Below are 18,168 nucleotides of genomic sequence, written 5' to 3'. Positions count from 1 at the left end.
CACACACACACACACACACACACGCACGCACGCACACACACACACACACACCCCTGAGTGGGGTCTCAGCTGATCACATGGAGAATTCTACCCTCTGACAACAAAAACACGGCGCCACGGTAACAGCCGTCTCCGGCACCGACCGCCCCGGACGCACCGGGTTGGCCCGTCTGACTGATTGGCGTGCGCCTCGGCGGTTCCAGTTGGCCGCGGAGGAGACAGGCTCCGTTGGAGGCGGAGCTCTCCGTGGTACTTAAACGGAGCTGGTGCCGAGCAGGACAAGTTCGAGCTCGCACAGCTGCTCGGTGCGTGGGGCGACGTCTGCGCGAGAAGGAAGGGAGAAGAAGAGAAGAGAAAGGGAGCAGAGGACTGAGCTGCCCTCTGCATCACTCATGGAGGGTATCTGATCATTTCCCCTGGGAGCGCACAGGTCTGTGTTTGTGCGTAAAGGCGTGTCTTGCTGGCTTTTCTTCGTTCCAGAGCTTTTGTTTTTGTTTATTTCTGATCTCACACATTCCTTCAGATTTAATGATTAACAAGTGTGTGAGGGGAGAGGAGGGCAGAGGATCACTGTTGTTAAACTTGCTGCTCATCCATGTGTCTCTGTTTGGTTCGAGTGTTGTTTTCTGTACGCTGTGCCTGTTTGAGTGGTAATCCTGCTCCTGGTTTGGTTCCCAGACACCGCAGTCCATGCCTCTGCCCTGCCAGGTCATTGATGGGAAATCAACTGGATCGGATCACCCACCTCAACTACAGCGAGCTGCCCACGGGGGATCCGTCCGGGCTGGAGAAGGACGAGCTGCGGGTCGGAGTCGCCTACTTCTTCTCTGACGAAGAGGAGGAGGTGGACGACCGAACTCCGTCCGACTGCGGCTTCACCAAAGACCACAGCCCGACCGAGGAGGGACCCTTCTCGGTCAGCGAGGTGGAGTACTCGGCGTTCTGCTCCCAGGAATGCATCTTCTCCAAGCTGCGGGAAAACGAGGACCTGAACGTGTATTCGGCCAAAACGTTGCTGACTATGTGCAAACCGGGGGACCTGCTTGAGCTGGTGGGCACCGCGCAAGCGCCCCATTGGGTCATCTACGAGCACGAGGACCGGGTCATTCATCTGCACAAGGGCGAGATCCGCAAGGACAGCCTGCTGGAGATCAGCAGCGGACGGCGCGGGAGGATAGTCAACAATCGGTACCGATTTCGACCGCTTCCTCCAGACCTGGTGATGCAGAACGCAGCAGGACACCTGGGCCTGCGGAGCGAGGAGATATGCTGGACCAATTCGGAAAGTTTCGCCGCCTGGTGCCGCTTTGGGAAGCGGGAGTTTAAAGCCGGGGGAGAGGTGCACTCAGCCGAGCAGCAGTATTTTCTCAAAGTGCATCTGTCCGGCAGCGGCGTGCACACGCTGGTGTTTCGCAGCCTGGAGGACATGATCCGGGAGCGGCGGCGCGTGGACGCTAGTGGAATTCTGAAAGAGCTGTCTTTGGTTAGCGGGGGCAAGGACTGATCGGGGATTCCGTTTGATATCATCTCCTCCCCCTCCAACTTCCTCACTCATCCTTCTGCCTCCTTGTGCCACCGAGGCGCACGGGACGCATGGTTTTTGCGCAGCCACACACACACACACACACACACACACACACACACACACACACACACACACACACACACACACACACACACACACACACACACACACGCGCACACACACACACACACACACACACACACACACACACACACACACACACACACACACAAAAGAAAATACATGCAAAAACGGGACATGCTGGTTTAGGACCCTGCTGATCTCGGATCAGAACCCAAGGGGTAGCCGAACCACAGAATCCTGGAATTGCAGAAACGGCCAACGCCCCGCCGGATGAGGATCTGATGCAGAGCGCGCGGGACTTCTCGTAAACCCATACGGCTCCGCAAAGTGAAATCACCTTTATAACACCTGTTTAACGGAGCCGGTTTGATTTATGTTTGTTTTTGTTGTTGTTTTTGTTGTTTTGACTGGAAGTGGCCCTTCTGTCTGCAGAGCTGCTGCAGCAGACCCAGACGATGAGACCAGGCGGGAGACAGAGAGGGGAGGAAGGATGGGTGTGTGGATGGAAGATTTTGGGATGACTCTTGGAAGTCTCCCTTCTATTTTTTTACTGTTAGCTTTAAAAAAACGGGACAGACCACAACACCGACCTGAACAAAGCCACCAAACCCTCAGAGTCTCAGCTGGCTACGCAGTTGCACATAAACAAAGACTGCGTCTTGGCTTAAGTGTCCGAGCTCCTCTTATTGCCACAGTGTTCTCCCCACAATGCTGTCGTGTGTGTGTGTGTGTGTGTGTGTGTGTGTGTGTGTGTGTGTGTGTGTGTGTGTGTGTGTGTGTGTGTGTGTGTGTGTGTGTGTGTGTGTAAAAACTGTTCTCATTCAGTGATTTCAATTCAAGTCCCTTATTTTTGTATTTGAGTTCAGTGGATTTGACACTTTTTTCTCTCTTTTGTTTCAAATAAATGGAGGTGGAATTATGAAAACAAGAACCTGATCTGTCACGGTCTTGTTAGACACATTTTACCATTTATTTCACACACACACACACACACACACACACACACACACACACACACACACACACACACACACACACACACACACGTTTGAATTATTGATGTTCAACTGCCTCCTGTTCCGTCTCCAGACTCATCTCTGAAGTATTTGCACATGAAATGTTCATCAGCGCCAAACAAACAAAGCCTTTAAAATGAAATCAGTGTGTTAAAGTACAAGTTTGCATATTATTCCTTTAACATGCTGATCTGTGTGTGTTAACGCCTCAGATTAACTGTTTTACTGTGATCTTGATGAAATCTCACACCTGGACTGGTTGTTTTTATGAGGATCAGATGAAGATCTTCCTCTGCGATCAGCTCAGTTAGAACCGGATCAATCACTTCTTCAGATGTGCTTTCTTGTGCGATTTGTGGCATTTTGCAGATATCATCTCATTAGCACCTGGACCAAAACGACCACATGAAAACCATTTAGAGGAGGTGGTCTGGCTCCAGATAAGCTCCAAACAGCGTTTGTTTATGATGATCCAACTTCCAGGTGCTTGCTGCAGGTGTGCTCTGGTGTGCTTTGCATTCTGGGATGCAATCTAAACACAAAACTGGACGGTGCAGGCGTAACCTTCCTGTATGCATTCTGGTCCATAGTGACACTTTATTGCAGTTTTCTCTGACTGAGAAGAACCAAAACCACACGAAGAAGCTATAAAAGAAACCCATTTTTACCAAAATGAACAAACAATAAGCCTTTAGTGCTAATTCAAGTGTAGTGTCATGGTGGTCTCTCTCTGCAGACAGAAACAACGTGCGTTGAGAAGGTCTCCTCCAGTCGTTGACCTAATTGTATCGACACGTTCTTCTCGTTTCTTTCTCATTTGCATTCGTTTCCACGGGCTGGTGCTGCACCCTTATTGATGTCAGTTTCTTCTCGCAAAACCAGATTAGCAAGACAACAAAAGGAGCTGAATTTAAAAATAAATCAAAACAGGGACAAAATTGTTTATTGAAGTAGTCAAACTAAAATAGATTTGGTTCTTTTTGTTGCCAGATCCTGATGGACTCACTGCTGTTCGATCCCTTTGCCTTCCTTTGGTTTTTTTCCTCTGATGACGGTTGAGGCTGAGGTTGCCTCAGGTGGGCGGTGTGTGTGTGTGTGTGTGTGTGTGTGTGCGTGCCATATGCTGCCTGCATGTGTGTTAAATCTACATCTCCAGTTCCATCAGCAACAGCCTGAAATTCGACGCTGTTACTAGGGAAACTCCAGATTCTGGCATACTGTACATCCACTGAGGTGTGTGTGTGTGTGTGTGTGTGTGTGTGTGTGTGTGTGTGTGTGTGTGTGTGTGTGTGTGTGTGTGTGTGTGTGTGTGTGCATCCCGGCTCAGAGCTACTAGCTGTTCGTAATAGCTATTCATGTAAGACGCATGGCGACCAAGTGCAGCGGCTCACCAGGGACGGACTATTGTTCCTTTTGGCGTGGTTGCATTTCATTCACCCAGCGGTTTAGCTTCTCCGCGTGGACCCCAGCTAGCCTGCTGACAGCTGAGTCGTGGTCTCAGAGGAGAGAAGACTAGAGAATATCGTGTCTGCCTGATGCCTTTAAGAGGATCTCCCTCTAATCTAGATGCGAGCCCCGGAAGACTTGACGTTTTCCAGCTTGTGTTCTTAAAGATGGGTTTTACTCAACAACAACACAGCTGCTGTTGCAAATGGATTACATGCTGTTAAAGTGTTGGGAACGGTGGCCTCCTCTGAACATCTGTTGTGAATTGGTTCATGCATCACATGAAGCATTTGAACCTACACCTCTGTAACGACATTTGAGTCTGATTGCATGCTGCAACACTTTGGTAAATTGAACGGTACCGCTATTTTGGCCCAGCTATCAGCGCTTCTACAGCTTCATCACAGTAAGGGGTGGATTAAACCTGCAAACGATTTATGGATTTTATGTATTTGGTTCTCTCTGGGGCAGTTCCTAGGGAGTGGCAGACCGAGGTGGTGGTCCCCATCTTTAAGAAGGGTGACCTGAGGGTGTGTTCCAACTATAGGGGGATCACACCCCTCAGCCTCCCTGGAAAGGTCTACGCCAAGGTACTGGAGAGGAGGGTCCGATCGATAGTTGAATCTCAGATAGAGGAGGAGCAATGTGGTTTTCGTCCTGGCCGTGGAACTGTGGACCAGCTCTATACCCTTGCAAGGGTGATGGAGGGGGCATGGGAGTTTGCCCAACCAATCCACATGTGCTTTGTGGATTTGGAGAAGGCTTATGACCGTGTCCCCAGGGGCACCCTGTGGGGGACGCTCCAGGAGTATGGGGTGGGTGGCTTTCTGTTAAGGGCCATTCGGTCCCTTTACCAGAGGAGCGTGAGTTTGGTCCACATAGCCGGTAGTAAGTTGGACCTGTTCCAGGTGAGGGTTGGACTCCGCCAGGGCTGCCCTTTGTCACCGGTTCTGTTCATCACTTTTATGGACAGAATTTCTAGACGCAGCCGTGGTGTGGAGTGTGTCGAGTTTGGTGGCAGGAGAATCTCGTCTCTGCTTTTTGCGGATGATGTGGTCCTCCTAGCTTCATCCAGCTCTGACCTTCAGCTCTTGCTGGGTAGGTTCGCGGCAGAATGTGAAGCGGCTGGGATGAGGATCAGCACCTCCAAATCTGAGACCATGGTTCTCGACCGGAAAAGGGTGGCTTGCCACCTCCGGGTCGGGGGAGAGGTCCTACCTCAAGTGGAGGAGTTTAAGTATCTCGGGGTCTTGTTCACGAGTGAGGGTAGGAGGGATCGGGAGATCGACAGGCGGATCGGCTCGGCGTCTGCAGTGATGCGGACGCTGAGCCGATCTGTCGTGGGGAAGAGGGAGCTGAGCCAGAAAGCCAGGCTCTCGATTTACCGGTCGATCTACGTCCCAATCCTCACCTATGGTCATGAGCTTTGAGTAATGACCGAAAGAACGAGATCGCGGATACAAGCGGCCGAAATGAGTTTCCTCCGTAGGGTGGCCGGGCTCAGCCTTAGAGATAGGGTGAGGAGCTCGGACATTCGGGAGGGACTCGGAGTAGAACCGCTGCTCCTCCGGATCGAAAGGAGTCAGTTGAGGTGGTTTGGGCATCTGGTCAGGATGCCTCCTGGACGCCTCCCTGGGGAGGTGTTTCGGGCATGTCCTGCCGGCAGGAGGCCCCCGGGTCGACCCAGGACACGTTGGAGAGGTTACATCTCCAATCTGGTCCGGGAACACCTTGGGGTCCTGCCGGAGGAGCTGGTGGAGGTGGCCGGGGAGAGGACGGTCTGGAGCTCCCTAGTTGGGATGCTGCCCCCGCGACCCGGACCCGGATAAGCGGAGGAAGACGACGACGACGACGACGGTTCTCTCTGTGAGGGCTCTGCTCATAGAGTTTACATGAGTGGTGTTTAATTCTTGTTCTCAAGGTCCACAATCCTGCAGGTGTTCGATGCTTCTGCTCTCATTTGAATGATTGGGTGATTAACAGGAGCCTCGGGGATTGGAGGTTATTTATCCACTGAGTCAGGTGTGTTGGAGCAGGACAACAACCCAAACAAGCAGGACACTGAGGACCAGGGATGGGCAACACTGATTGATGTCCCTTAAGATTAACATGCTAATGGCTAGTCTAAGTGCAGCCAAGATCAAATGAGGTTGATATATCCCCCCCCCCCCCCCCCCTCCAAAAAAAAAAGACTAAAAATGGAGCAATGCCTCCTTGCTTGACCCTCAGCTTTAAGGGGTTGGATTAGGGGCTTAAACTACCAAATAGTTCCCAAGCACAGCCACTGCTGCAGCTCACCGCTCCCCATGGAGATGGGTCGGATGCAGAGTTGAGTCTTACCTCTGTGTGATGACTAATGGGACTTTGACTTTAAGACTCCCTGAAACAGGAGCGCCAGAGCTTTTATTCCCCCACAAAGAAGGACTCACAAGGCATTCATTTATACTAGAGACCATTGCAGATGTATTGAAATACTGAGAGAATGAGAGGTTTAAGCAGGATTTTATAGATTTTAAAACAACTTCAGATTGGAAAAAATAGAAAGGAACACTATTCTTTATCATTTATAGATAAATTGGTTATAAAATGATCCTTATGAACATTTTTTAACTTAATTAGCTTACTAAAACTCTGTCTTGTTTATAATAATGTTTATGAATACACAGATGCAGCTTGAGAGGTCGCTGCGTGACTGAAAATCAAAAGGACTCCACTAAGAAGAAGGAGGACAGTCATTTCCATAATCTGAAAGCTGATTGAAAATGTCCGTTAGCGGGGAATGTGAAAGTCATGTGAAGGCCGGGAAAAGTTTAAGAGAGAAGGACTAGTGGCATCACGAGAGAGCCTGCTGTAGGACTGCACACCTCTGCTGGAGGGTTTGGTGGGCTCTGCAGATGTTGCTGCCAGCAGAAGGTTAGACTGCTAAGGTTCAGTCACAAGTAACTCCAAGGGGTTGCAGCTCTGCTGATTTAAGATGTTTTTGTACATCCAAGACTAGAAGAATAACTCAAATAGAACGTGCGTAGTGGGTTAACATACAGAAAAATACACTGGGAAGCGTGGACAGGCCCTGATTCTTAGAGATTTGTGTTCTGAAGCACGAACATGCAAACAGGCGTGGATATTATGACCAAAGTTCAATCTTTGACTTAGCCGCACCTTTTTTAACCTGTGCAGCTGGTTCTCCAACTGAATACAAATAAATCCGTTAAAGTCGGTTTGCTTTAGTCAAATTAAGTGTTGCAGGTGAGAAGAAATGAATGAGGTGATGTTCAAAACAAAGGAAAAAAACGTCCAACGGAGAGTTAAAAAATGTGTTACAACCTTTTCCACATCAAGGTTGTGTTTTTAAGCACAAGCCGGCGTGCGTAGGAGGGCCCCATACGGACAAACCATACGAGCCCCAACAGGCAAACCAGTGTAACCCTATGTGGGCAAACCCCTCTGGTGCCAACATGAAAACGGCAGACAAAACCTGCCTGGACCCATAGGGTTTGCCCACACACACACACACACACACACACACACACACACACACACACACACACACACACACACACACAAACACACACACACATATATATATATATATATATATATATATATACATATATATATATTAGCTCTGTTTACTAGAAAATATCGATTACACGTAAACATAGTAAGTACTAGATAATAATGTGTTGGTACCAGTAATGTTTACAAAGTAAACTGCACTTAGACACAAGTTACTTCAACTAAGTCAAACTAGTACAATTGAATGTTTAGGTAATAGTAAACCGTGAGAACATTTTTAAGTACTTTGTACTAGTTTGTTTAAGTTATAGTAACTCACATTTAAGTGTATTTTACTTTGTATGCATTAGTGACTCCAAAACATAATTATCTAGTTTTTTGTACCTATTTTGAGTGAAGGAGTACTTTCTAGTTTGAAAGAGTCTTCTGGATGTTTGCTTTCAAGCTTAAAGGGAGACTTTGCAGTTTTGGCTTGTTTTTAGCACTCCTTAGTGTCCAGTTATTAAAACCAAAGGTGAAACCCATCTTCTTGCTGTGCGTTTCCTTTTTTAACACCTTAATCTCAGTGCTCAAATGTCTCCTCAACCTTTATTAGTGTCTACAGCAGTGGTTCGTCAATAAATCAAACATCTCAGCTGTGTTTGTGACCTAAACATGCAGGAAACGAGCTGGAAGCTGACTGCAGAGCTGGCATGTCAGCTCCACAGGAGGCAGCTCACCTCTCTGAAGTTGCAAGTGCGGTATTCTGGCCATGGGGTGTGGTGGGGGTCGGAGTGACATTTCATTAATCATGTAAAGGGTCATTTTTGCACATACTGGCTCAAGGAAATGACTTAAAAATATAAAAAAGTTGCATGGCCTCAGAATGAGAAAACTCATAAAGTTGAGAATGAATTTCAGTTTTTTGTGTGGTGGTCCTTTTACGGAATAATGCATTTTAAAACGTTAGCAACTGTTGAGTTTTGTCAAATGTCTGAACAGAAGGAAACTTTCAGGCGGTAAAACGTGCTAATATTCCTTCCTGCAGCTGCTAAATGTTCTGTTGTGAGTGCAGGTGTTTCAGATTTCACTGCTTCAGTGAGTTCAGGGGCTGAACAGCCCGAGGCTGCAGCTGCGTCGCTCTGTCTAGGTGCTCCCCTCCACTTCTACCAGGAGGCAGCGATGGCAAAATGTCAGCGGGTTATCGTCAACTCTGGTTTACCTTTTGTTCATTTCATCTCGTTTTACAAACACGTCTCGGGGTTTTCTTCATACAGAATGCGTCGATGAAACCTAAAAACGAGCCAACCTGCAAAGCTGGATGAGACAAAAGTGATTTCTTTTACTCACTGTTGATTTTTATCCGTATAATCGTAGCATTATGGAAATGTTTGTCCTTGGATCTTTTAAAATGAGTGTTTTGCAAATGTGTTTTTCTGTCATTACAGCATTACAGTTGTTCAAAACACATCAGTACATAATAATGAGCAATTTGGTGCTGATTAAACATTAATGCAATGCAAATGCTCATGAAAACATTCCCATCTAAAGAGTTCTTTTACCCATAACAATGAGTCCCCTCGGTTCTGCTGCAGAGGTCACAAATCGGCAGCAATCGCGTCGTTTGTGTAGCTTAACGCGTTAGCAGCTCGGCCAAAGGCCTCGACCCCAACTTCATCGGTAAAAGGACAAACTCATCGGTTCGCCTCGCAAGCCTCACAGCTTCATTTGTGTTGACTTCATAGCGAGTGAGAGCAGAAATTGCCCCCGGGCTGTGGCCCAGTGCAATCACCGTTTGATTAATGAAAGGCCCAACATAGCCCCATCTTTCCGTCTCTGTGGTTTTAATCCCTCTTAAAAAGTCACAGCAAAAGGTTACAGTAAATGTCATTGTGAGCGTTTCACAACCTCCCCACCACCAAATGCCATTCTTCCAACATCTGATGCTACTCTGTTTTTCTTTTGTAGAGGTTCTTCTGTGTTTTAGACCATTTAATGAAGTTACTCTTTACACAAGAAACAGAGACTCGGATGCTTTACAGTCTTGTTGAGTAATACTGAGATTTTAGAAGAGGGGCTTTACGTGTTTTCGTAGACGTCTGGGGAGGATGATGGATAACCACGATGTGGTCATTTTTCTGCAAGAATTCGGCTCGTTGAGGTTGACCATGGAGCTCATCCAGACCCAGAACAACAACTATAAGATTTTGTTTCCAGTGAATGAGCCTGCATGAAAAAAATGAATCCAAAAATGAACCTTTTTCTTTTAGATTCGACTTATTCTCATTAGAAAGAGTTTCTAAAACAACATAACTGTTGATCATTTGGCTAAAGATACAACTTTTGAATCCTTTCATGTTCTATTCAATCCTTTCCTAACTCCTAGATGGGATTGAATCATCTACACTGTAAAAAATGAAATGTTGAATTAACTTAACCAAGTTATGCAAACTGGTTTCACCAATCCCATTTGATTACATGTAAAGAGTGATTTACATTCAGTGCGTTTACATGAGCATCTAAGTTGGTCTAGGTCGATCAAAAGTAATAAACGGGGAGCCTTTATTCTAGTGTTCTACACCGGTACAGTAGGTGGCGCTCTGGCAGGAGTGCAGCAGACAACATTAGTACAGGATGTGCACAATTTATAAAGGGGAACCGCAGAGTGTGTTCCAACTACAGGGGGATCACTCCTGAGCCTCCCTGATAATGTCTATTGAGGGGTTCTGGAGAAGAGGGTGTGTTGGATTGTTGAACCTCAGATGCAGGAGGAGCTATGTGGTTTTTGTCCTGACCGTGGAACGCTGGACCAGCTCTATACCCTTAAGAGGGTCCTGACTCCTGGAGGGTGCGTGGGAGTTCGCCCAAACAATCTACGTGTGTTTTGTGGATTTGGAGAAGGTGCTGGAACGCTTCTCTTGGGGGGCCTATGGGGTATGGGTTACCAGGCCCTCTGATACGGGCTGTTAGGTCCCTGTATGACCGGTGTGTGTGTGTTTGTTAATTTTCATCTCTCTCTAGTCTGTTTAGATACACAAAAATGATCACATTTATCAATTGCGGTGTTTTGTGGGCGACGGTGGCACAGGAGTTAAGTGCTCGCCCTGTAATCGGAAGGTTGCAGGTTCGAGCCCCGCTCAGTCTGTCGCTGTCATTGTGTCCTTGGGCAAGACACTTAACCCACGTTGCCTGCTGGTGGTGGTCGGAGGGACCGGTGGCGCCAGTGCTCGGCAGCCTCGCCTCTGTCAGTGCGCCCCAGGGCAGCTGTGGCTACATCGTAGCTCATCCCCACCAGTGTGTGAACGTGTGTGTGAATGGGTGAATGACTGATTGTGTTGTAAAGCGCCTTGGGGGGTTCCAGGGCTCTAGAAGGCGCTATATCAACTACAGGCCATTTACCATTTATTTAGAAAAATGTCTTTATTTAGTTAAATTTACCGGCCTGCCTCTTCTGTTTTGGTTTGACTTCCTGCCAAAATTGACACAGCTCACTCGTGGCTCACGAAAAAATTAGAGCTCACGCCGAAACGATCGCTGCACGGCACTAGCCTTCGTGGAGCTTCATGGCGCTTCCCAGCTGATGTGACCGAGACTGTGGGTTAACAAGGGCGCTCAATAGATCAACGCGCTTCAGCGTCTGGTGTGTTCTGGGCGTTACAGATAGTGTGAGAAGCTTGGTCATCCAGGGGGGGGGGGCTCAGAGTATATCTGCTGCTCTTCCACGTTGACAGGAGCCAGTTAAGGTGGCTCGGGCATCTGGTCAGAATGCCTCCTAGATGCCTTCCTGGTGAGTTTTTCTGGGCACGTCCAACTGGAAGGAGACCCAAAGGAAGACCCAGCAAACTCCTCGGGATTACCCGAAGGAGCTGGGCCTCTTGGCTTAGGCTGCTGCCCCGCGACCACTCTGGATACGTGGAAGAGAATGGATGGATGGATGGATGGATGGATGAATGGATGGATGGATGGATGGATTTGCACAATGGTAGAAGAAATGGACAACAACAACACGAGACAAATTAAGCAGACAAGTAAACCAAATTGAAATCTGTGTCAGAGCACAAGGCAACTGCCCCGAGTTCTGCTCTGCCAGTTTATTTTATAACATGAGATAAGAAAGGAATGGAGTGAGGTCAAGAGTGAGAGAGACAGTGTGTGTGTATGTGGGTGTGTCTGAGTGTGGGTATGCTTCCAGGCATAAGGTAATACATTAGTTAATAGGATTAAAGTAATGAAATACAACATTTCCATAACAAGCATGGTTAGAACTAGTTCACCTTCAGCAAGGCTGTGTTTGCATGCCTTTAACAACAACGTCAGTAGGGCAATAGTCCATAACTTGGTTGAGCAAATTTAAATTGTCATTTTTTTGAGTTTACTAAAACTTTTTTGACCAAATAAACTAAGCATCAGTATTTTACATTACTAATGTAACCCTAAAGTTATTAAAAATGCAAAAAAATAAAAATACAAACTCTTTCACCATTGTTATTTAAAGTTTGAGTTTTATTGTCAAGCAGGGAAATAGAAAAGCTTGAATTATTTGAATCAGGGCAACAAAAAACTGATCTGAGTGAAACTGTGGCAAGTTTTTAAACAAATGAAAATGCAGACTTGGTTTCCTGCAGACGGTTGTGTGTAAATAGTGAGGTTTTTTTTTTTTTGTCAAACATGAGGAACTGAACAAAGGAAATTAATTAGTTGTGCTAGTGACTAGAGAACTGCTGCAAAGGCTTCAGAACAAACTAATATATCACAGAACAAGAACTGCAGGTTTTTAATATTTACTGAAGATTTTGTCTGGAATTAAAGTAAAATGAATTTCTAATAAAACTCAACACTAATGATTAGTAATTAAAAAAACACAATTTAACAGATTAAAAATACACATATGTATGTACAAATGTGAAAATCAAAAAATGTGCCAATCAAAAAAATCTAACTATGGTTAAGTCAAACTCTGGTGGTATTTCTTACCCCTCCACCTATTCTAACAGATTTGTGGAGCAGATTTCATTGTTTACATCTTATTTGTGCGGAAACGTGTTTAGCCGCCTGTGCTGATGATAAAACTTCATCTCAGGATCAAACCAAACAAATCCAGGTTGCTTTTGTTGAAGAGCGAAACATATTTGGCAAATACTTAAGATTTTATTAGCTTTTTCAACTTTTTTACTATCTCAAGAAATTTAAATTTTATTCTATTATTTCCCACAAAAGATCAACCAAAAAATAAGCAGATGCATAACCAGTCGGCGAGATGCTCTGTGCAATTAGTATTCATTGAAAACAAAAACGACATCAATGTGTGATATTTCCATCGTGTCTCATGAGTTTTAATCTGATTCCTTTATGTGATTTTGGTGTAATAATGTCGTGTTTGAATCTGTCACCAGAACACACGAGTGCTCACATGTGATGCGAAGGACTCTCAGGTACCTCCACATGATTTTTGGCTCCATTTGCTGTAAAGGTCAAGTTTATTTATAAAGCACATTTCCAACAATCAGAGACTGCACAAAGTGCTGTACACAGACAAGCAGTAAAAATAAAATGATAAAACACTGAGAAACATCCAGTAGACCCTAAAATTAATTAATGATAAAATCAGTTAAAAGCAAGGATGAAAAGATAGATTTTTAAAAGAGACTTAAAAGCAGAAAGACTGTTAGCAGACCTAATCTGCTAAGGCTGTTCCAGAGCTTGGGAGCGGCCACAGAAAAGGCTCTGTCGCCTCTGGACTTCAGCCTAGACTTGGGAACAGATAAGAGACGTAGAGAGGATGATCGGAGGTTTCGTTTGGGGACTTGAGTGTTTAAGAGTTCTGACAGATAAGGAGGGGTGAAATTGTGTAGTGCCTTAAAACAGATCAGTAGCATTTTAAATTGAATCCTGTAAGTGATCGGGAGCCAGTGAAGAGCTTGTAAGACTGGAGTTATGTGATCCCTGCGCCTCCTACCTGTCAGCAAGCGAGCTGCCGCATTCTGAGCCACCTGCAAGCGGTGAATTGACGTCTGCTCCCGTCCATGATATAGAGAGTTGCAGTAGTCGAGTCTCGACATGATTAGCAGGTGTATAACCTTTTCAAAGTCTATGAGTGATAAATAGGGCTTGACATTACTAAGAACACTCAAATGAAAGAACACGCTCTGAACAACAGAACTTATCTGTTTATCAGGCTTAAAATGGCTGTCAATGAAAAAACCCAGATTTCTTGCCTGAGACACCCAAAAGGATTCTAAAGGGCCAAATACACTGTTTACCCCGTGCAACAGCCCACGGTCCCCGGAAACGACAGTGTCCGTCTTTTGTCATTTAAAGTGAGAAGGTTCAATTGTAGCCAGTTTTTAACGTCTTTTAGACAATTCAGTAATTTGTCAAACGATGGCCTTCGAGAATGTAGTGGGACATATATCTGCACATTGTCTGCAAAGAAGTGATACGAGACGCCATGCTTATGAAAGATGGTGCCAAGAGGCAACATATACAGTGAGAACAAGAGCGGGCCCAAAACTGAACCTTGAGGGACACCACAACTAAGTTTCGCTGGAGACGAACAACACTGCCCCATATTTACTGTGAAAGTCCTGTCTGACAGGTAGGCCTTAAACCACTGCAACTCTGAGCCCCGGATGCCAACGTCATGCTCTAGGCAGGATAAAAGGATCTGATGGTCCACCATATCAAAGGCTGCCATTAGGTCTAAAAGGATCAATTCAGCTGACTGACCGGAATCGATAGTTAAAAATATATTGTTAAATATTCTTAAAAGAGCCGTCTCCGTACTGTGGTATTGCTTCAAACCTGATTGAAACTTCTCTAAAATACCATAATGGTCGAGGTAGTCCTGCAGCTGCCTGTAGACATTTTTCTCCATGACCTTAGAAAGGAAAGGGAGCTTGGAGATGGGCCTGTAGTTGGAGAGCACCATGGGATCGAGATTAGGTTTCTTTAAGAGCGGCTGAATAACAGCACGTTTAAAGTTGACAGTCTGCACTATAAGAAATGTAATGTTAAATTTATTTAATCAAATGATGTTAATTGGTTCAAACAGTTGCTTAAATGTAGGGAGTAATGTAAATTTACATTTAACATAACATATATTAGTGGAGCCAGTTGACATGACTTGGTTAAGTAAATGCAACATGTCATTTTTACAGTGTTGCATAACTTTGATCAGCAGAGGCAACAATTTCAATGATTGTATAAATAAATCAGTTAACTTTCTGAGAATTACGTTAAAATGGATAGTTTAGCATATTTATTTATTACACTGGTCAGTCTGTATTCAGGGACTCTTAAATTCACGTCCAAAAGCAAAACCAACTTGTAAAAAGACGTGCTTAAGTCCTGGAGGAAGAGGTTTTCAGGCCCACGTGAGATCAGCAGATAAAATCCAGTAATTACTCAGAACTAAACCTGCACAAACATAATCTTTATCTCACAAATATGATGTGAAAACCGTCAGTTAAATATTTGAACAAACACAGTGGAGGCGTGCTTGTCTGTGAGGAGCGACCGTCTGCAGGTTAGAAGAAGTTGAGCTGATTGTCAGTAAGGTGACTCTTGACTAGTAACAGAACCTAAAGGAACACTTGTTGTTGAGCAACATCCACAAACACTGATCTGACGTCAGCTTGCTGCTTACGTGCAGCACGGTTACAATCTTTTTCTTTGTGTTGTTCATCAACAATCCCAAATTTTCCCTCAGGTGCCGAGAAAAGCAGAAAGATGCTTTTACAGACGTGTCTGAGGAGAAATAAAAGGACTAAATTGCTGCCCTCTGTGATGTTTGGATTCCTCCACACTCATTTTAACTGCATCACTTCTCTCCGCCTGAACGTCTTCTGTCTCTCACCTCTCTACAACCTGTGTGTTTTTTCCATTCCCACCCACCGTATTAAACCTCTGCACTAAAATTCCCGGGTCTGCTCTATTTCCTTTTTGTGCTTTTTTGTTCTCTCTGGATTTCCAGCAAATAGGATCCTGCAGTGGCTTTATGGCTCTGAAAAAAAGCACAATAATTGAGTAAAAGTGTCAAGAATAGTAACAAAGCCCACCTCATGATGCCCTTTTAAAGATGGCATCAACTCAGCGTGATAAAACAACACATCAACTTGTTTTATTGGCTGGCTCATCCGATGGTTCTGACTGGAGTCTGATGGATAAAATCATTGGGAATCACAGTCATGGAAAACTGCATCCTGATTATGTCGAGCAGCAGTTTCGGAGCTCACTCAGAACTCTCATGTTGCTGTGATTTAATATCATCGTCTGCAAAACTAGAATATATAATAATATTTGGATAAAACACATACATCCTACATCTGTAAGAGGCTAAAACATTCAGGTCAACTTTGATTTAGTCATTTTTAAGTACATTATGACGATTTTTCCAGAAAGGTGATATGAACCCACTATGGGCAAAATACAATGAAGCATTCTGATAAAAATAGTAGAACTCAAATATCTATTTAAATATGGAAAATGCAACGATATCATGCTTTATTATTATTATTAATACATTTTAACGTTGTTCATGTAAAACTAAAGGTTTTTATTTATTTTGCACATCTGCAAGATCAGATTTTAGGTAAATCAGCTGTGAGTCATTAACCCTCTGGAGGCAGGCGTTGCAGGTTTGCAACGTTAAAACCCACCTACCTGGTGACTCCACACACACATTTCATCAGCATTTTTTAACTCAGAAGAACCCCTGAAGGACTTAGTAGTTCGTCCTTTTATCAAAATTTATTTTGAACCTGAGAGGGTTAAACCATTGAAGTTATCTGGGGTGTATTCAGAACATGTTTTATTAGACTTCCCAATTCAGTTTGAAACAGATACAAGCATTTATTCTTCACATATAGCATTTTTTAATCTCATGTAACTTTAATTTAATAAGGAAAAACTCACAGAGATTAAAAATCTCTATTTTTACTTTGATATCTTCTAAGATGAAAATTGTAAAGTTTATATTAAGTTATAATGTTGTTAAGTTATCAGTAAAGGAAGAGTATAAATATTTCCCATTTAAGACCCACAACTACCAAGAATGTACTGTGTCCGTTTTTGTTCATATGTTTGTTTTGTGCATAATGTGTCATATCCCTAAAGTAAACAGTCCTAGGTATGTTCCCCTGAAATGACAGACTTCTGTCTGAAACACGGCAGGCACAAACGGAACAAACAGAAAAATGATCTGCAGGTCTTAATGGATGAAGAACAAAGGCAGTCCTTAAATATCTGAATGTATCGGAGTGGAAGCAGGTTCAGGATGGTGGCTTTTTTATCAAAAAGTGGCATTTTTCCCCTCATCATTACTGCCTTCATTTATTTTCATTAACTAACTAGAAAATCAGACCCTTAATATCTATTTATTAAAAGGAGGCAAGTTGTATTCATGAAATAATTATTCACATTTTTCCAGACATGTCTGCTATCCTTTTGTTTTGAAAATATGTGCACTTGATTACTTTTTTCTTCTGTATTTGAAATATGAATACCATCAGGTCTAGAGAAAGGGTCAACATTTCCCACTACATGCTTGTGGAAAATTGTGCAGATGTTTGATAATCAGCCTTTTTCCTCAATAACTAATTCACATGAACATCAGTGTGTTTTTAATGTGATCAAATCTGAACCTCTGAGGATTTTGTGAGTCACACACCTAAAATTTGCAGCTGACACAGACACACTACTCCTTCACCTACAATTTCATGAATCTGATTTTGACAAAACTAAAACCACCTGAGAGGAAATGTCCAATAGACGCATCCTTAATGGACCAACCAACATTTCTGGACCAAAATCCATCAAATCCAACCAATAATTCAGGAGATATTTCATTCCAGACCAAAGCAATGGACCAGCCCATGCACTGCCTTAAAGCCATGCAGCAAGCCAGGGTGAAATTGGGATTTGTGTGGAAGGCTTCCCTGATCCTAGTGGGAATTGGGTGGAATATCCAAAAACCACACTTCGATGGATTTGTGAAAATTCAGAGACATATTTTATATAGAATAGAACCATATGAATACGGAAAACAGTTTATTAGAAGTTTTTTTTTCCTCTCCGTTCACTTGGGGAAAATCTCTAGAGACAAATACATGGAAAACTTATTTTTTTATTTATTAAAGTTACCTTAGAAAATAGAAGGTAAATCTGTCACGTCTGAGTCAGGAGGAGGTCAGGACCCAAGATGCAGAAACCCAGAACGACACAAGGCGGGAGCGTAAAATCCTTTTATTAGGAGTCAATGTCCAAAAATCCAAAAATCCAAGAAGGGGCAGGAAGCCAAGCCTAAAGTCAATAGCCCGACTGACAAAAACAACAAGCTCTTTGATGAGCAAAACTTAGAGTTTCACGAGGAGGAACAGAACAACACTGACAACGACAATGAACCGACACACACCGAGAGACAAGACAGGCTTTTCTACACAGGGCTGGGTGATTAGGAAACAAGCAGCAGGTGCGTGGGGAGAGCGAGCCACAGGAGAGCCTGATGAAATCAATAAACCAAATAGGAAGGGGAAACCAAGCAGGGTATGGGAATAAGCCATAGCCTATGAGACTACATAAATAAACCTAAAAGACTCCGGCCAC

At 44.3% G+C, this 18,168-nt stretch overlaps 1 protein-coding gene across 1 annotated transcript; it reads left to right on the top strand.

The window, feature by feature from the left end:
• The first annotated feature begins 293 nt into the window (after nucleotides 1-293).
• Nucleotides 294-1,648, top strand: lratd1 (LRAT domain containing 1). Its single transcript, XM_015975492.3, has 2 exons — nucleotides 294-430; nucleotides 679-1,648. Exon 2 carries the CDS (start codon nucleotides 716-718, stop codon nucleotides 1,502-1,504), a length of 789 nt encoding a protein of 262 aa, XP_015830978.1. The 5' UTR covers nucleotides 294-430; nucleotides 679-715; the 3' UTR covers nucleotides 1,505-1,648.
• Nucleotides 1,649-18,168: the final 16,520 nt, after the last annotated feature.

Source organism: Nothobranchius furzeri, chromosome 3 (assembly GCF_043380555.1).
Source record: "Nothobranchius furzeri strain GRZ-AD chromosome 3, NfurGRZ-RIMD1, whole genome shotgun sequence".
NCBI classification, from domain to species: Eukaryota; Metazoa; Chordata; class Actinopteri; order Cyprinodontiformes; family Nothobranchiidae; genus Nothobranchius; species Nothobranchius furzeri.
The sequence above is the reverse complement of the archived record's forward strand: the minus strand, read 5'-3'. Positions and strand labels throughout refer to the sequence as shown.

Excerpts from the sequence above, each read along its gene's own strand:
- lratd1 (XM_015975492.3), top strand. The coding sequence starts at position 716 with ATGGGAAATCAACTGGATCGGATCACCCACCTCAACTACAGCGAGCTG.